The sequence below is a fragment of the Hibiscus syriacus genome, unplaced genomic scaffold, assembly GCF_006381635.1.
Source record: "Hibiscus syriacus cultivar Baekdansim isolate YM2019G1 unplaced genomic scaffold, ASM638163v2 tig00110418_pilon, whole genome shotgun sequence".
Taxonomy (NCBI): Eukaryota; Viridiplantae; Streptophyta; class Magnoliopsida; order Malvales; family Malvaceae; genus Hibiscus; species Hibiscus syriacus.
The window spans coordinates 956,518-975,845 of NW_024062730.1; the positions used below are offsets into that span (position 1 = coordinate 956,518).

At 36.1% G+C, this 19,328-nt stretch overlaps 4 protein-coding genes across 4 annotated transcripts; 2 read left to right on the forward strand and 2 right to left on the reverse strand.

The window, feature by feature from the left end:
* The first annotated feature begins 3,361 nt into the window (after window positions 1–3,361).
* On the forward strand, window positions 3,362–4,237 carry LOC120124423. The gene is made up of 3 exons (XM_039143104.1): window positions 3,362–3,666; window positions 3,773–4,094; window positions 4,157–4,237. The coding sequence occupies exons 1-3, from the start codon at window positions 3,362–3,364 to the stop codon at window positions 4,235–4,237; spliced, it is 708 nt and encodes a 235-aa protein (XP_038999035.1).
* A 1,661-nt stretch (window positions 4,238–5,898) lies between these two features.
* LOC120124424 lies at window positions 5,899–7,310 on the reverse strand. Its single transcript, XM_039143105.1, has 5 exons — window positions 6,767–7,310; window positions 6,572–6,682; window positions 6,373–6,495; window positions 6,095–6,315; window positions 5,899–5,985 (listed from the first exon to the last, which is right to left on the reverse strand). Exons 1-5 carry the CDS (start codon window positions 7,308–7,310, stop codon window positions 5,899–5,901), a joined length of 1,086 nt encoding a protein of 361 aa, XP_038999036.1.
* Window positions 7,311–11,290: 3,980 nt separating this feature from the next.
* Window positions 11,291–13,220, reverse strand: LOC120124386 (protein LATERAL ROOT PRIMORDIUM 1-like). The gene is made up of 2 exons (XM_039143088.1): window positions 11,896–13,220; window positions 11,291–11,814 (listed from the first exon to the last, which is right to left on the reverse strand). Exons 1-2 carry the CDS (start codon window positions 12,596–12,598, stop codon window positions 11,456–11,458), a joined length of 1,062 nt encoding a protein of 353 aa, XP_038999019.1. The 5' UTR covers window positions 12,599–13,220; the 3' UTR covers window positions 11,291–11,455.
* A 3,123-nt stretch (window positions 13,221–16,343) lies between these two features.
* Window positions 16,344–18,715, forward strand: LOC120124425. The gene is made up of 2 exons (XM_039143106.1): window positions 16,344–16,423; window positions 18,415–18,715. The coding sequence occupies exons 1-2, from the start codon at window positions 16,344–16,346 to the stop codon at window positions 18,713–18,715; spliced, it is 381 nt and encodes a 126-aa protein (XP_038999037.1).
* The last annotated feature ends 613 nt before the right edge of the window (window positions 18,716–19,328 follow it).

Sequence of the window (19,328 nt, forward strand, 5' to 3'; positions counted from 1 at the left end):
AATAAATTAAACAGTTATTTTTCTAAATTAAATCAGAATTTAAGATGTATCTGGACTGATTTCCAGCTTTGTTCATGGGAGAGACAAGCTGTTAATATCAGGAGTTATATGATTTAATTTCAGGAGTTATAACTGTTTAATTTTTATGCAATGAACATGAACTCTTTTTTTAGTCAGATTCATCAAGAAGAGTTACAAAATGGGTTTAAATTCAGAATTAAAATCAAATTTAATTTGATTTTCTTGTTGGACGGATTTACCCTTACTTCTAGCCTATAAATAGATAGCTAAATTCAGCTTCTCAACTCACACTCTCTACAATTAGAATTCACTCCCCAAGTGTTTTCTAAAGTGTTCTCTCTGTTCTTTCCGATCAGAAGTGCAATACCACCAGCAGTTCTCTCCGGTTTCGAGTGTACGGAATTCGGAGCGACCGTCTTAACCTCGGGGATGGTCCGCCTACTGCAGCGATTACACACATCGGGGCGAATTTGTTTCTAAGACAGTGGTTAATATCACGACACAGTTAATCGGTTCTTTATTTATATATTTCAATATATATCTTTCCTGTCAGTTCTAATGCATCGTTTTGCAGCAGTCTATTTTACTAACAGTCTTTTTTATGGAGACTAAATTGTAAAATTCAAGAATGGAAAAGGTTCGGAGATCGTGTGGGTTTGCACACGGTATTGAAGTGGAAACTCGAGGTACACGAGGTGGTTTGTGTTTGGCATAGAAGAATACATGTGATGTTATATTGCTCTCTATTTCTCAAAATCACATTGATATCATAGTAATAACAAATGAGGATGGAATTTCATGGTGATGTATTGGCTTTTATGGAGCGCCGGAGGAAAATCGGAGGATAAAGTCTTGGAATTTGTTGAGAAGTTTGAATGATTGCCCGGAGATTCCATGGTTAGTCATAGGCGATTTCAATGAAATTATGTTTGCTTACGAAAAAGAAGGGAGTTTGATTCGAAGCAAGAGACAAATGAGAGACTTTAGGGACGCCATTGAGGAGTGTGACTTGTAGGATGTGGGATACACGGGACCCTAGTATACGTGGGAGTGAGGAAACAGGGAAGCAACATAATAAATGAGAGGCTTGATAGGGGTTTGGCAAATAATTATTGGTTGTATTCGTTTTTGAGGTTTTCATTGACATATTTAGTGCATAGATTTTCAGATCATTGTCATTTGCTCCTCAATACCAATAGTGGTAATACACTTATGCGAAGATGACATTTTATATTTGAGACATCTTGGCTATTGGACATGCGAAGCAGAAGTGATTCGACTTTGGAGTACTGCAGAGGGATTAGTTCCTGATAAATTGAATTTTGTGTGTCATGGCCTTGATCAATGATTTAAGAACATTTGCAACGAAAAAAGAATTACGAGGATAGATTTAAAGAAGAGAGTAGAAGACTTAGTTGAACGAGATCCCACTGATGAGATATTGGGCGAAATCATACATATTAAAATTCAATTATATAGGGAACAGCGAGCAAGAGCGAATTGGCTTCAGAATGGGGATCAAAATACAGCTTTTTTTCACATATTTGCCTCCCAGAGAAAGTGTCGTAATAAAATTAACTCGTTTGTGTCAGATGATGGTGAGGTGATTGATAGTGAATTGGAACTGGCTCGAATGGCGAAAGACTATTTCCAATCATTATTTACGACCACGTTTACGCAGGTGTATCAAAGGATCATCGAAGGGGTCGAAGCTTGTGTTACCGAGGATATGAATGCTTCTCTTGAGAGAGACTTCACAAATGAAGATGTTATCTGAGCAGTAAAGTCCGTCTGTCCGCTAAAAGCATCGGGAGAAGATGGTTTAGGTGCAGTTTTTTATCAACATTTTTAGCATGTTATTGGGCAGGAAATATTTAATTTCAGTCTTGGTCTTTTGCGGAGCGAATTCGATATGAGTTCAATTAACCATACATATATCGTCCTCATTCCAAAGATAGCTAACCCTAAGAATTTGAGTCACTTCTGGCCGATTAGCTTATGTAATTTGCTAAACAAGATCGTGTCCAATATGTTGGTTCAAAGAATGCAAAGTTTATTAGATGTTTGTATTGATGAGGCTCAGAGTGTGCTTCTTCATGGTCGGTTAATTTCTGATAATATTCTAACAGCCTATGATCTATTAAATTCTTTTCAAAATAGAAGAGTAGGGCGTATTGGTTTTTTTTGCTCTTAAATTGGACACGAGTAAAGCCTATGACAGAGTAGAGTGAAATTTTATATCGGTTGTAATGGAGAAAATGGGCTTTTCATCTGTTTGGATAAACTATTTGAAGAGTTGTATCACGATTGTTTCTTACTCGGTGAACGTCAATGGCTTGGCTGGAACATCTTTTGTCCCGCAAAGGTTCAACAAGAAGATCCGCTTAGTCCTTATTTATTCCTATTATGCAGCGAGGGTTTATCTGCTTTGTTGAGGCGTGGTATTTTGAGGGGTGAACTGCATGGAGTACGTATAAATATGTATGCCCCTTCCATTCCCATCTACTTTTTGATGATGATTGCTTAATTTTTGGTGAGGCCACAGCTAGAGTAGCGGGAAAAATCAAAGACGTACTTCTTATCTATGGAGGGAGTTCGGGGTAACTTATAAATTTTGAAAAATTTGGAATTTTCTTTAGCTCCAACACAATTGAGGAGAATCGAAGAGATGTTTGCAGAGTTCTTGAGGTCGAGAATGAATCTAATCTGGAGAAGTACTTTGGGCTGCCCACTATTATTGGTAGAAGAAAGAAATGAGCGTTTGCTTACCTATCGAGCAAACGTCGGAGTCGCGAGGGCGATTTCTTGAGCTCTGCGATTGGATCGTCGCCGTCGTATGTTTGGAGGAGTATTTGAGCGGCAAAGGGTCTTCTCTTGAAAGGCTTACGTTGGAAGGGTGGCACGGGTTCCTCCATTTCAATTTGGAATGATTTTTGGCTCCCAGTTTATCCTCCGAAGAAAGTTTCATCAGGCCCATAATAAAAATGTAGTATGGGTGAATGAGTTAATTGATGCAACTACTCAACAATGGAATAGTACTTTGGTCGAAGCTATATTTAGCGAAGAGGAATCAAAGATAATTGAAGGTATTCAAATTTCATGCTTCGAGCAAGTTGACTGAAGGGTTTAGAGTGGGGAAAAGTCTTGAGTGTATAGTATTCGCATTGGATATCGATTGTTTTTTGGAGAGACAAATTGTCCACAACAGATCAAGGCCGTTTTTAAGAACATTTGGGCTAATTCTTGTTAAAAGAAGATTCAGATACAGGTATGGCGTCTCTCTTGTAATTATGTTCCTACTAAACAGAACCTATACAGTAAACGTGTTATCAATAATCATATGTACTCGAAGTGTGTGCATTATGTGGAGATTGGAGTTCACGTTGTTCGGGACTGTCCTCAGGCAAGTTTGGTGTGGTCACGATTGGGTTATCAATGGTCGAATCATGTTTCAGATACAAACTGCTTGGAATGGTTTGGTTGGGTGCTTGATAATAATTCCAAATCTAAGCATGCAGAAATAATAACAACAGTCTGGGCATTGTGGTTAGCGCGAAACAAAGCATATCATAGTGGGAAGCAGATGAGTGATATGGACCTCCTTCACATACGGCAACTACATGGCAACCTCCGCCAGCCTCCATGGTAAAAATTAATTTCGATGCCATATTTTTTCATGCACACAGCAAAAAAAGTGGTCAGAAGCTGTTATTAGAGATCATACAAGACTTATTTTGGGAGTATATAAAAGGAGGGTGGATCATATTACCTCAGTTTTCATGGCGGAAGCAGTGGCAGTCGTTTATACAGCGCAGTTCACGGTGGAGATGGGATTTCGAAAAGTGGTGGTGGAAGGTGACTCAAGAACAATAACCGAAAAGTTGCGTTCACAATACCCTGATTTATCCGAGGTAAACGATATAACTTGGAAGGTGCGAAATCGGACAAAATTCTTCCTTGAATGTCGTTTTAGTTTCGTTCCTAGAGAGGGAAACAAAGCAACTCACTATTTGGCAGCTGATCAGGGTACAAATGATAGAGATTATTTCTGGGTAGAGAAAGCTCCTACCTATGTGAGTCGCAAGTCGATGAAGATAGAAGATGTGTTGATCTCCATTAATCTTTTTTCGAGCAGAGTACAGAGGTGTTGAGAGCTCTATCAGATTTTCCTTGCACTGAGCGTTTCAATTTCTCAAATCTGTTTTCACAGCAATGAGGTGGAAGGCCAGAAGTTTTTTGTTTTGTTTTTTTATTTTTTGCGTTACTTTTATTTTGGTTTCAGTTTCTTGTGCTTTTTGTTTTTACTGTTTTGTGAGACAAATGGGTTGCTTTTTTTATAATTTTAATTTTATTACAAAGATGCAGTTCTGCTATATAAGATATCCCATCAATGGGATAAAGAACAACTACTTACAATAAAAAGGATGGTCAACACCCCAACGATTACAAAGATTATTTTGTATACTATCTAATCTATTTATATTCCTTTCTCTTAATTGAATACCTACAATCTCATGAATGGAACTCATAATTTCTTTCTCACTTCTTTTGTTTCCTTGGTACAATCTTTTGTTTCTTTCCTCCCATATGGAATAGGTTAAAGCTCACCAAGCAAGTTTGAGGATAGTGGTGATGAGTGACTTACCTCTCTAAGAACCACTGGCCCAGTCTAACATGCTCACACATGGTAAAGTAGGAGTGCTTAAGCCGAAGTTATTCAGAATAGCCTTCCATAAGGAAATTTCCATAGAGCACTCACTAAACAGGTGGTCCCTAGTCTTCGTAGCTTCATTACAAATTATACACGAATCGTCGGTAATGATTCTCATTCTCAGTAGCCTCTCCCTAGTTGGGAGTCTATCCAAATTGTCATCCATGTAATCATGTTTTGTTTGGGGACGTGAAGAGGAACCCATATCAATTTGTGCCATGAGACTTTATCTTCTTTTACCTGTAGTTTTTTCTAGAAGTCTTTTGTCTTCTTTGCTCATGTAGATAAAATAGGGATAGCAACTGCTATTAGTTTTAGTAGGCGTATGATACACCAGCTAGATATCTTCCACTAACAGAAAGCCTGCGTCTTTAATAACGTAGCTATGGATCCAAGCTACCCACAGTGATCCCTCTCCCGCAAGGATGTTCCTGATAAGATGTATCATGCATGCATTGTTCCATGTTTTAATATCTTTTAATCCGAGTCCTCCTTCAGATTTCGCTAAGCAGATTTTCTACTCGCTAACTCTGGCTCCAGTGGAGACCTTATCAGTACCTTTCCAGAAAAATCTAGAGCAAAGTTGTTTAATCCTTTTAATAATAGTCTAAGGTATAATTAACTGTCTATACCAAAATTTTGCAATACTGAAGAGGACAACTCTGATAAGTTCTAACCTGCCGGCGAAGCTCAAGTATTTCCCCGACCAGTGATATAGTTTTGAGTTGATCTTTTCAATAAGAACCACACAGTCCTTTTCAGTGAGTTTCCTTGTGACTAAAGGAACCACTAAGTATCTCACTGGTAAGCTGCCGTGTTTGAATCCCGTGGATTGTAAAATATGCTCGAGATTTCTAAAGTTATTCCAGCATAATAAAGTTCACATTTGGTTGCATTAAGTTTTAGAGCAGACATTTCATAGAATTGGTCCAAGACATTGATGACTCCACAAACATATTCAATATTTCCTTTGCAGAAGATAAGTAGATCATCTGCAAAAGAAATGTGAGTGAGGTCGATCTTCTTACATTTAGGATGGTATCCGAACAAGCCTTTCGTAGCAGCCATGTTAAGGATTCTAGAGAGCATATTCATTGCAAGAACAAATAAGATAGGAGAAAGAGGGTCACCTTGTCTTATTCCCCTTGCACCCTTGAAGAAGCCTATCAAGCTTCCATTGAAAGAAACGGAGTATCTTGCTTCTGTAAAGCAGGTTTCAATCCAACCAATGAAAGTATTAGGAAGTTATAAACCTTTAAGCATAGTAGAAATGAAACCCCAGTGTAAAGTGTCAAAAGCCTTTTGTAAGTCAATTTTCAAGGCACGTCTAGGAGATATAACTTTCCTTCAATATCCTCTCACCAGTTCTTGGGCAAGGAATGTGTTATCAACAATATTTCTTCCTTTTACAAAAGCTAATTGATTGAGAGAAATTATCCCTGGAAGTAGGGTAGTCAACCTTTTGACTAGGATCTTCGTAATTGTCTTGTATATGACAGAGCAACAAGATATTGGCCGAAAATCTCTAACCTTGTTGGGATTAGGAACCTTTGGAACCAAGGCAATGGTAGTAGCATTGAAAGCTAGAATGATGAAATAAGTATTTAATAGCATTAACTACGTCTTTTCCAACCACTGACCAGGATTTTTGAAAAAGTAAGGTGTGAATCCATCAGGGCCATGTGCTTTGTCGTTTCTTTGGTTGAAAATTGCTTCTTGGATCTCTTCATCAGTTACTTCATTTACAATGTTAGAAGAAACATCTATAGGCAAATTAAATTGTAACAGATCTTTCAAAAGATTAGGCTCACAGTTTTTAAAGGCCGGGATCAGCATTACCTAAAAGACTTGAGTAAAATTCAGTCACTTCAGAAGCTATTTCATCAAAGGATTCAAGCCTTCTACCTTGGTCATTGACAAGAATTCGGATAGTGTCCCTTTTGGTTTTACCTGAAATAATATAATGGAAGAATTTTTTGCATTTGTCACCCTCTTTTAGCCATTTGACTTTGGTCTTTTGTTTTTAATACATGCCCTCTACTTCTTCCAGAGACAAAAGCTCATTCTGTAACATCAACTCTTTTTCAATAGTGTGTTCTCCTATTAGAGTGGAGAGTTGAAGTTGTTCAAGCTCGCTTCTCTTTTGACGCACACGAGCGGAGATGTCACTGTAACATTCTTTGTTTATGATCTTGAGGCATGCTTTTAGACGTTTAAGCTTCTGGAAAAGAATCTTCATCGGGTTTCCTTGAATAGTTAGTTGTCTTGACTGTTGAACTTCATTTAAGAAATTTGGATGAAGTGTCCAAAAGTTGAAAATTTTGAAAGGTTTTGGTCGATTTGCTTGAGCCTCTCTATTGATCCAAACCAGAGCCATACAATGATCTGATGCTCCAGGTGAAAAGAATTCCAAAAATGAGTTATGGAAAGTGTGTACACATATTGGATTGATAAGCACCCTATCAAGCTTCTTTGCAAGGAAAGATTGGTGTTGTTTGTTGCTCCAGGTGTATGAAGGACCAAAGAAAGTGTGGTCATAAAGATGTAGATCTTGAATGAAATCTTGGATGTCCTTCATGTATGTGGTTAGTAGTGGACCCGTAAGCTCGTAGGCTGAACTTTCCTTCGAATGCAAGATAACGTTGTAGTCTCCTCGTAATATCCATGGTAATGAACCAAAATGTGTTTTCAATTTGCGTAAATGTTGCCATAGTTGTCTTCTAGTTATACCATCATTACTGGCGTAAATAGTTGTAATTATCAGTGGGTCACCCTTAAAAGAGTTGCTGATAATAATGGATTGTGTTGTAGTGTGACAAAGAGAGATGTCTAAGCCTTTTTTACAAAGAATTCAGATCCTCCCATTTGAAGCAAATTCGTAATTTGAATAGGAATTCCATTATGTAAATTTGGAATTGAAAATTTCCGTTGATTTCTCCAATTTGACACGAGTCTCGAGTAAAGAATGACGACTTTATTTTGAATAGCCCTTTGCATGACTTTTCTTTGTTTTAGAGGATTATTTAATCCTCTAATATTCTAGAAGCTAATAATCATGGAGAATGAGGGCCCATTTCACCCCATTACCACGATATGTTGGACTGTTTGCTTTGTCTATGTGAAATTCCTTTTTTGATTTGAGGTCATTAACCAAATCTGCTACACCTAGAGAAGCTGAACGAATTTTCCTACCTTTATCTTCTATTGTTGGAGGATTTTCATCCACTAGATTAAGGACATCAAATCTGTTTTTGGATCCAGTGAAAGCTACTTTCAATTTGTCCTTAGCTGGCATTCCTCTGCCACGTTTGGGAATTGAAGGATTAGCAATTATATATTCGGTTGAAACATTAGGTTCGGTGGTTGTCAGCTCTTCTTCAACTGTTGAATCGTTGAAATTTGTTGGGTGGACAGCGTAATTGGCTCCTTCCATTGATGAAGAAGAGTCCAAATTTATTTGACTACACGTTGCAATAGCAACTTTCAGTTCATTTTGCATTTGCAGTCGGTCTGTTTTTGCATTAATTTCCTTTTGCATATTTTGATTTACATCATTGACATTGGCAGCATGTGAACCCGGTTCCTGCATTAATTCAATACCTCCAACAGTTTCGGCGTGTAAGGTAGTAGAATTTTCTCCCTTTTTTCTCCAAACTTACAAAGTTTCTCGGACAGTAATAGATTGTTCAAAGCATCCTTTCTCGTTATGCCCAAAGATTTTGCATTTTCTACAACGAGGGGGTAACCAGGGCACTTCAACAGTAATTGATGTTGCTTTCTCATTGCTAAGGATAACATCCACAAACTTAGGGATCTCCTTGTTCACCCCAATTTCAACATAAATTTTTGCAAATTCAAGTCTTGATTTGGAGGCAGTAATTGAATCCATGGATAATGTAACTCCTATAGCACTTGCAATGTAACTTAAACCAACTCTTGAAAAAAGTTCTAGAGGTATGTTATATAATGAACCCAGATTAGGATTCTCGATAAATCAAAATAGAGCCTTTTTAGATTTGGTTCCCATTTTCTGAGGATCAAAGGTTTGTTCAGAATATGCCAAGGACCGTTTTCCGGAACCCAATCTCTAGCTAATTCGGAATTGAAAGAAAAAATGTAGAGGTTGTTTCCAGCTAGACTAACCTTAACATGAGCTCCTTGCAGTGTCTTTTTCCAAAGATTGTCGACAATCTTTTGCATAGAAATAAAATTCAGGCAGCTCCAAGAAATTGCCCAACCAAGGAAAGTTTGCATTCAGCAATACCGGCATCAAAGACCTCAGGAGGAGGTTGAATTGAAGGGATCCCTTCTCGCGATTTTGGGGGAAAGTACTCTAGTTGTTGCCCTGTTGAACACCCAAACAGTTTCCTCCAGTCCATTGAAGGGGTGAAAATACGCTATCAAGAAAGAAGAAAGACATGAAAGGAAATCAGAAGGGAAGTCAATTGAAATCACCGGAGAAACGACGGGAATCTCATTTTCCGTTAGGCCCGCTAACGTGCACCCAGAGAATCTCAGCCCCCAACTCGGAAGATCAACATCTTTTTATTTATTATATCAGACCTTATTTTCAAAAAAAATACATTTTAATTTTTAATCTTACGTTTTTTTAAGAAAAAATTGAGTTATTATCTTACAATTTAAATTTAAATTTTGATTTTATATTTAATTTGTATATTATTATTTAATAATAGTTTTTAAATTAATGCATGGTGATTAGATGAATGCAAAATATCTTGTCCGTCGGATATTTGATGCGTGTTGGACAGAGATGAACCTACGTTATAAATAGAAGGGGCACATGCTTAAATTATGTATCAGTTGAAAAATTATTAGAAGGACATAGTTTATCGTATCATTCGTGATTTTAGTTAATAAGATCATTTATTTTATTTTTTTAGGATGAGTATTCACTTCTTTATTATATATAAATAAAGACCGATTAGTTACTTGAAACTTACATCAAGATTAATAGATTTTATGGATTGAGAATTTGAGACTACGATAACACGATGAGTCATATTTATTTAATAATTTTTCATATTGGTTGGTCCAATGAAACAGTAAATCCGGCTAAATCGAGCCCAATTGGTTCATCACTCAATCAACCCCAATCAGGAACGGGCTTGGTGAGCCAAGCAGCAGTAACCTTGGTGAGCCCTCGGCTGATCACAACAGCAACCATAATCGTGCGATGGCCAAAGCAGCGATGAACAGTTACCGGTTTTGGACCGGCACAGAGGTAATCAATCGGATTATGGGGTTACAACAATGGTTCCGAGAAAAGAGGAAGGGAAAGAAATGGAAAAAATTGGGAAATTACAGTACTGGTCTTTCATGGTTTGGTAAAGATTTAATTTGGTCCTTCAATTTGCAATTTAAGCATTAATTAATGTAGCACAATAGCTTCTGAATGCCTCATCCGCAGTGAAGAACTTGTCACAAATGCAAGATTATACGAAACAATGGAATGCATTACTCATCTTCAACCTATAGCCGATGAGAAAACCTTCGTTTTTCGCTATCTAATACACTGACAATGTATAAAAGCTATACCCTAAACCAGATAATGACAAAACATTACATGATCTAGATGCAGAAGCAGCGATATAGATTAGAAGTTTCAGTTCACAAGACCTATAATCCGTGCAGGTTCGGAACCGATGTCTCCTAGGATAGGTGGGGCAGTGGGTGCAGAATTCAAGCAAGTACAGCAAGCACTCACGAATGCATGCAATTGAAGGCTTTGTCCACATTGAAGGAATCCCGCACCGGCAAAGTAGGCCGGCCATGTAATGCACATGAATTTTGCATTTGCTTCGGGTGCATTATAAGCCGGAAACTAAACCAGCAGGACAGAAAGCTGGTGCAATACAATGTTATAGACCTCACTATGATCGCTGCGAGAAATTCGTCCTTCGATCCAAGACAGCCATCATCAACAGGGCTTGCTCCCGAATATGCATTAAGTAAAGCTAGGGTCCATAGCACAAACTCTTCTAACGGTGAAAACCACTTACACACCATACATTTCACTTTTGCAAATAAAACACTTGTGAACAAAAAAAAGCAAAACAAAGGCAACGGTTTCAATAACATCCGTATACCTCTATCAGTGTAGGATCTCTTATGCTCACCTTTATCTTTCTATGATCCTCTAAGTGCAATTTTGTTGATGACAGGAATAAGGTTTTGGTGACTTTTGACGGTTTAATCTTTCTAGTTTAGACGAAAAGTCGTGGCCCGTAGTTCTCTAAAGCAAATAGGGCACAGCCGATACAAGGGATATGATGAATATTGGTAGAGGCTGACAAAGAGATTCAAATAGAAAGAGAGTTCCTCAATCTTCATTCTTGCATGATAGTTTATATATCTCTTAATATTGGTATCAAACCTAAGGTGAAAATGATTATTTATAAGTTGATAGGTAGAAGAGCTGATCAACGTATTGTAAATTTAGCCATAATGGGTTTGACAGTGAAAATGTCGGATTCTAGTACTCAAATTTTCTAAGAATTTTAGAGGCCTCAACATACATAAGGATATACAACAAATTTAAAAGACAATTAGGCATTGAAAATAAGAAAATTCAAAGCCCCAAAACAGTTGAAAAACAAAATAAATGAATATATATATAATAAGGATAATTAAGTCTACAAAAGCAGAATTAGGCTACATTGCTAACATTTATATTAACAACCAATACACTACTAAGATGGAATCTTAGTTTATTGGATTACCATAACTTGAACCAACAAGCAAGCAGCCTCCGGTGGCTGCATAAACTTCAGAAGGATCGAGAACCGGAGACGACGACCCACCACTTCTTGCACCACCCCCACAACCATCACCCCCATTACCACGGCTGCCTGCACCACCACCTAAATTCAATTCAGACATATTAGGGAACACATCTCTTCCTTCAACTCCTTGGTCATAAAGAAACCCTTTGAACACACGTCCACCAATCTTAACAACTGCTTGATATGCAAACTCATCGTCACCATCCTCCACCGCTGTCACTCGAACACACTTGAATACCGCCGGCGCATGTACTTGCCCCGGGAGTGCCTCTTTGAAGCCTGCATATGCAAATATTAACTCCAGCAGCAAAATCCTAGCAAAAAACAAATATATATATACACATATATATTGAAGCTAACCTTGGTTACTTGAGCTAGTGTCGAGACTTCTAGTAGTGTTTGAAGTCGATGTATAGGAAGTAGTAGTGTTCTGCGAAGCTATGAGCCTCGGTTTCTTGGCACCGGAAGTCGACCCCGATGAGCCAGCACCGGCGATGGTGGCGGAAGCCGCCATGAGCTGCCGTTCTCTTCTCCTAGCAGCAGGCACCCACGTGCTCTTCACGTGAGTAGGGCAATCAAAACCTCGACTTTTACAACATGTTCGACATCTCCTATGGGAACAGCCTTTCTTAGATTGGTTCCCGCAATCTTGACACGTGGTCGTCGAGCTTGAACCCGAACCGCCACTTGCATCACCTCCAATCCCGCCGCCGCCACTGCTTTGTATCAGATTATTGTTGTCGGGGAACGAAGATGGTTTCTTAAGATAGTCGTGAGGGGAAGAATTTTGATTCTGCCATAGCTGCATCCCACTGAACTTGCTACGACCATTGTTATTGAACAAATCAGGGTCGTCCACATTTAGCGGAGCTAAACATGGAGCCGCTGTAAGAAGCGGGAAAACGCCAACGCCGACACCAAGAGCGGTCGAAGCATTCGGACCGCTGATTTGGTCGTTCGACATGATGGGATCTTGAGTATGGTGGTGGTGATGATGATGGTGGTGGTGATTAAACGACGCCGGGGCAACAACGACGAAATCCCGGAGACCGACCATCCCCATTTCAGGGGGAAGCCCGTAGTTGACAGAACGAGCTGAGGGTGGCCATTGAGTGTTGGTGGATCCAGGGGGAACGGCGGCGGCATTAGCATTGAAGCCAAGGGAAAGGTCATCGGGACCAGCTCGGATTGCTGCGGACGATGAAGTCGCCCAATCTGCAAAGGCTCCTCCAGAGTCCGACAGCAGTTGCCTTCTTGTGGTAGCCACAATGACGATGATAACAACAAAACTATTACATAAATAAAGATATCTCCTTCAGTAGCTAAAAACTCAATCTTCACAAACATCAAACATATATATATATATATATAAATATATATATGTGGATGTTTATATGTGTGTGGGGTCAGTCGAAATCTCTGAAACTAAAGCAGATGAAGATAGAAGAAAAGAGAAGGTTTTTAGCATATAAAGAGAGGTTGGTGCAGCTTTAGATCTCTTCTTCTTCTTTTCTTCTTTTCTTCTTTTCTTCTTTTCTTCTTTTCTTCTTGCCTTTCTGAGAGGGAGAGTTGCTTTGAGTTTTATTAGGGAAAAAGCAGATGAAGATAGAAGAAAAGTCTGTTATTTTGATACATGAAGAGTAAGAAAAAAAAAAGTAAAATTTAGCCGCAAGCTCTTACACTGCTGACCTTTTGCTGCTACGCTTCCATTTAACTTGGATAACAATAAAAAAGCCCAAACTATTTATATAGCGGCGTTTTTTCTCGAAAAATTATTGGTGACCGGTATATTTATAGATCCAACACTAATCAAATTATATTTTTTGATTTAACATTCGTAGTAGTAAAACGCGCTCTCTATCCTGCGTTATATGTTGATTTAGTGCTACGTGGGGTATAACGCGCCCCCTGTACCGCGTCATATGCTGACATGGTTTACATGTAGATATAGCGCGCCCTTGATCCGCGCTATACGCCACGTAGGGGTATAGTGATGCTCTTGCTCAGCGTTATACCTGGGTATGAATTATATTTAGCGCGGATTCTGGTCCGCGCTATACTTTTTATCTGAATAATTACATATAACGCGGTGCAGGTACCGCGCCTTATATGGTTATAAATACCCTTCACTCCCGGTTAAGTTTCTTACATCTCCTCACACCTCTCCTCTCAACTTATAAATTAATACAACAATTCCTTCAACGAGTAATAATTCTGGTAATTCCGTCACGGTCCTTCTCCTAAAATTAAATAATTACACAAATTAATTCTTAATCTAATAATCATGTATTAAATAAATCAAAAAATTATTACAAATAATTTAAATTAAATTAAAACGTTAAAATGTTACCGTATTAGCAAAGTGTAGAGATATAAGATTTCCATCCAAGCGAAGTAGATTGTCATTCATTATATATCTGCAAAAAAAATATTAGTAAAATATTAAATAAAGTAAAATGTTTAAATAAATTAAATAAAAAATATTATAAAATATACCTTAAATAAAGAGAGTTTTGAGAGAATTTGAGATAATATGGTGTGATGAAAGTAATAGAGGATGGGGTATTTATAGGGAGGATTGTGGGGTAATTAAAGGTATAGCGCGCCCCCTGTATCGCGTTATACCCCACGTGTCAGATAAACAGATATAGCACGGATCAAGGGCCGCGCTATATTCTTACGTATAAGTCATGTCAGCGTATAGCGCGGTACAGGGGCGCGTTATACCTCACGTGGTGCCAAATCAGCATATAGCGCAGAGAAGGGAGCGCGCTTTACTGTTACGGGTGTTAGATCGAAAAATATAATCTGACCGGTATTAGATCGATAAATATACCGCTCACCGATGATTTTTCTGAAAAAAACGCCTTATATAGCTTTTATATATATAAAAAATCAAATAGTCTTTTTACTTGAACTTTTATCAAAATATAATTAATAATATATTTACCAAAAAAATAATTAATAATATATAAATACATAAAAATATTTTTATAGTTATTTCAATACGAGATAGTTCCTTCCTAAACATGAATTTCATTTGACCAAAATTATTAATTCAAACTAATTTAAAACTAAACATTATCTAATTGAATCAAATAAGAAGATGTCAAATATAATTTCTTTTACCATCTATATTTTCAGTATTGCATTATGATAAGGCATTTAGGGTTTAGTATGTTCCCCCCCTCAATCGATTTTTCATTTTAGTTATATTTTTGAGTAATAATTTGAAGTAGAGTATTATTCATCTATAAAGAGACAGAAACATATTGTTTTTATTAAATTTAAAATAAATAAACGATTTTTTAAGAAAAATATCATTTTAATCATATTATTCTCAGCGTTTTAAACTTTTTCATCAAGTGGGTGAGCATGTTAAATATCATTAATCTCGAGCACCGTGTCCCGTCCTCCTCGCCGTGGTCTTTACTCTCCATCTATTTCCTCTTTTAAATTAAAAAAAAAAATCAAAACGCTTACAATATCTTAATTTCATTTGAAAATTAAAACATGCGATATCAATTTATAAGTTAATATTATTATTAAAAATTAAAAAAAAAACATATATTCAATAAAAGAAGTGAGGCAAACAATTAAAGAAAGCGGCGGTCGACGCAACTGTCTGCCTGCCATGCATTGCATTATTCCATTCCATCTCCCTTCTATTTTTTCATATTGAGGCGTGTAGGACACGCGTTGAGTGAGAGACCGGGGGGAGATTAGGAGGGTAAAAGTGGAGGTGGTGTGGTGATATTGCATCACAGCGCAGATCTACAAATACTAGTTGAAAAATGGAAACCATAGTGGGCGGCAGAGCTGCGAGCGTAGGACGTAGGCCTAGAGAGCGTAGCCGCATAGGGGCATGGTAGGGTTCACATGCCCAGCAAAATCCCATGTAACGCAAAACTACCAGTTCTATTTTGTTTTTCAAATTGTTTATGAAAAGGAAAGGAGGTGGGTAATCAAAGTCCTCGAGCCCTGTGCCACATTCATGATCATTCCCCCTCTTATATATTTCATTTTTATTTATTATAAACTAATTTTTATTATATTGTCTTTTTATATATTCTGATTACATCGTATTTGAATTTTGTGCATGTCTTGTACAGGAAGTCTGGTGATAAAATCTCAACATTTGATCCATTTATTAGGAAGGATTGAATGTATATTATTTTATAATTATTTCATAGTTTAATTAAAAAAATATTTATTTAATTTATTAGAAGTGGAAATATAAGAAATAGTGGATACAATATTGTTGTGGGAGAGGAGTAAAAAGAAACTCTTGCCGCCGATTTAGGAGCGAAGCTATAGGTGGAGAAGCCTAGAAGATTAGTAAGCAGCAGTAGGGTTTATTAGTATCATTTAAAAAGGGTTTAATGATCAAATAAGTCTTTAAACTATACTTTTTTTTATCAAATAACCGATTATATTTTTTTAACAGGATGTTTAACGTTACAAACATTAGTACTTTAAGTGTCCAGGCCATTAACAACATTAATTTTTTTAGTTAAATGACACATGTCACAACTTGATAATTTAAATTTTTTATATAAAATTTAAAAAATAAAATTATATTTTTTAAAAAACACACATAAATTTCGAAATAACACCTAAAGTTTGAAAACTTTCATTTCAACCCTTAAACCCACGCCGACTATAGCCCTTTGCCGTCGAAGAAGCTTCACCCGATCTCTCCTCCATTAACGACCAAAACTCCTATGAAATCATGATCATTTGACGACCGATCGACGACAAATCGACGATTTAAATTTCGCGAACCCTAGGATGAAAATTAGATTCCGATGGTGAATCGACAACAACTGCGGCAGCAAAGGATTACGTCGGCGGCGATGATCGTGGCCAAAGAGGAAGACAATGATGGGTTAATATTAGGATTTTTTATTTTGGGATATTTTATAATATAAGAAAAGTTAGATTTTTTTATAAATATAATAATATTTTTTAAAAATAAATTTCAAAATTTTTATGTTGTGATACATGTCACTTAACGGGAGAAACCAACGCCGTTGACGGCCCAAACACCTCAAGTGCTAACGTTTATAACGTTAGGCGCCTGAATGGACTAAAAATAATGTAAACACTTATTTGACACAAAATATATAATTTGGGCATTAATCCTTTAAAAAGGTTAATTTCTCTTTCACGTCTCTATTTTTTTTTTACTTTTAGAATTCAGTCCTATTATTTCTATTTCTAAAATTTAATTCCTCTATTTTTCAGATTTAAGTTAATTTATTGTACAATAAATTTATGATAAAATAATAATATTTCCAGAGAATGATAAATCATATTAAATTTGTACAATCTGATTCGATTATGTTTGATATTTAATTTAATTTAATTTGATTTTGTTTTGATTTGATTTTTATTTTAAAATTTAAAAGAATATACAGAATTAATTACATTATATGTCTCTAAACTATAACTTTTATTCTAAAATGATCTTCAAAATTTTAAATATTTTGAATTCATTCCTAGATTATGAATCTTATTATAAATTGATCATTGAAATTTTCAGCATTATAAATTCATCCCTAGACTATGACCCTCATTATATATTGGTCCCTAAACTTTTGTTTGTTCCCACTTTTAAATAATTTGAAGAGATACTATTGGAATGTTCAAAACTTTAAAGATTAAATTAAAATAAAAGTTAAATTTTGAGAACGAATTTCAAACGTTTAAAATTTTGAGATTAACTTAGATCGAGTCATAATTTTGATATAAAATTAGAAGGTTTAAAGATTAATTTAAAATGAGAATAATAATTTTAAAATATGTAATACAATTAATTTGAATGAGTAAGAAATTAAAAAATATTAAATAATCGAACTATTATCCACTTTAATAAAAACTAATTAAACTTAAATGATTCTATTTAAGTTAACATTAATTAATTTACCATCTGTTGGGCTTCATTGTAAAATAGAATGGTCCCCTCGCCTCCTAGACCTAGGAAGTAAGGTGCCCCTAAACCCTATGAATAAGCTTATATAATTTGCCTATGCTTTTGCAGGTGATGGTGATCGGCAAAGGGTGAAAACAATGGTCCCCTTCCTCTAAAGTAAAAACAGGGTACTTTTGGGTTAGTTTTGGGCCCTTCTTTCCCTGTTTTAAGGGATGGGTACCCTATAGACTTCATAGCCTTTTATCTACTACTTCTAGTCCTACTGTTAGTATTATATGATCCATTTGAAAATAATATCAGCTTCTATATATTTTTTTAATTGGATCCTGTCATTGTTCCCATGTCAGCAACATGTTTACAGAAATATTATTTTTTTAATAAAATAATTATTAGAATTTTAAAATTCATCTACAATGTTGAAAATTATTTTTCCTATTAAGCACGGGATAGAAAAAAATCAAATTAACATGTCACCTCAATCATTGCTAATTTTTTATTATATTTTTATTTTATCAATCAATTTTATTTTTAACTATATAATAAATCTAAATAAAATTTAAAGTCACATATGTATTCTATAATGATATATATGTATTTCGAGGGCGAAATGAAAATTCTCTGGACGCACATTAGTTGGCCTAATGGGTCTCCAGATTTTCTTCTTCGCTTCTGAACTTTTCTTCGATTTGGCTAATCACAGTCTTCTAGTTCTGTTCTTTGCTCTAATTTTATGGGTTCGAAGTCCTTGGGTTTAGTTTGCTGAAGTTGAGGGAAGAGGCTAGGAGATTGTTCCATCCCTATGCTAACTAGAATTTAATTAAAGGGAAGTGGATTTGGGACATCATTCGTGACAGCAGAGAGAAAATTAGCTGCCATAGGTTAATCTGGTTCCCTGGCCATATTCCCAAATTCTCTTTAATCTCATGGATGGTCATCCTTGATAGGATGCCTACAAAAGATAGGCTTGCTCGGTTTGGGTTGATTGTTGATAATGTATGTGGCTTGTGTGGTACTGGAGTGGAGTCTCGTGACCACCTTTTTATTGATTGTTCTTATGCTAAGGGTGTTTGGAGAGCTGTGTTGAGTGCTTGTGGTCTCTCATATGTGGCATGCACCTGGGTTGAGCATCTTCACTGGCTACTGGCTAATCTCAAGGGAAAAACCCTTAGAGTTCGTGTCCTTAAGCTTGCGTGGACTGGGTTTCGCTACCTTATTTGGGAGGAACGCAACCATAGATATCATTGAAATTTGATTCATTCGGTTGATGTAATTGTAAATAGGCTTATGGAGGCTATAAAAATCAAGCTGTACAGACATAGATATATGGATCTGAGGATGTAATTAGACACATTTACATGATTGTTTGTGATGTTTTGTAGCAGCCTCGACTGCATTCTTTTTTAATGGAATATAACTTACTTTACCATAAAAAACTATATAATAAATCTTTTGAATTATTTTGATCAAATGAAAGTTAAATTAAATATATGATAATGCAAAGTTTTTTTACGTTGGTGTAAACTATTTTTTACTAACGTGAACATTATTTATTGTTTATTTTTTTTCTACTTTATTATTTGATCACTTTAGATTTTGATAATATTATCTTTTTGTCTCTTATTACCATGTCCCTTTAGTTTTTTAAATCTATTTAAAATTTATGAAATTCAATCTAATATTTAGGGGAAAATTTTAATCTATAATCTTCATTGTTCGATAATATGAAATCATGATATATTACATGTCTTTTTCTCTCCCTTCTTTTACCATTTGAATTTAGAAGAAGATACTACAACACCCAAAAAAAACGAAACTAAAAAGTTAGATTAAAACTCGAAAAATAATAGTTTTGAGAGTA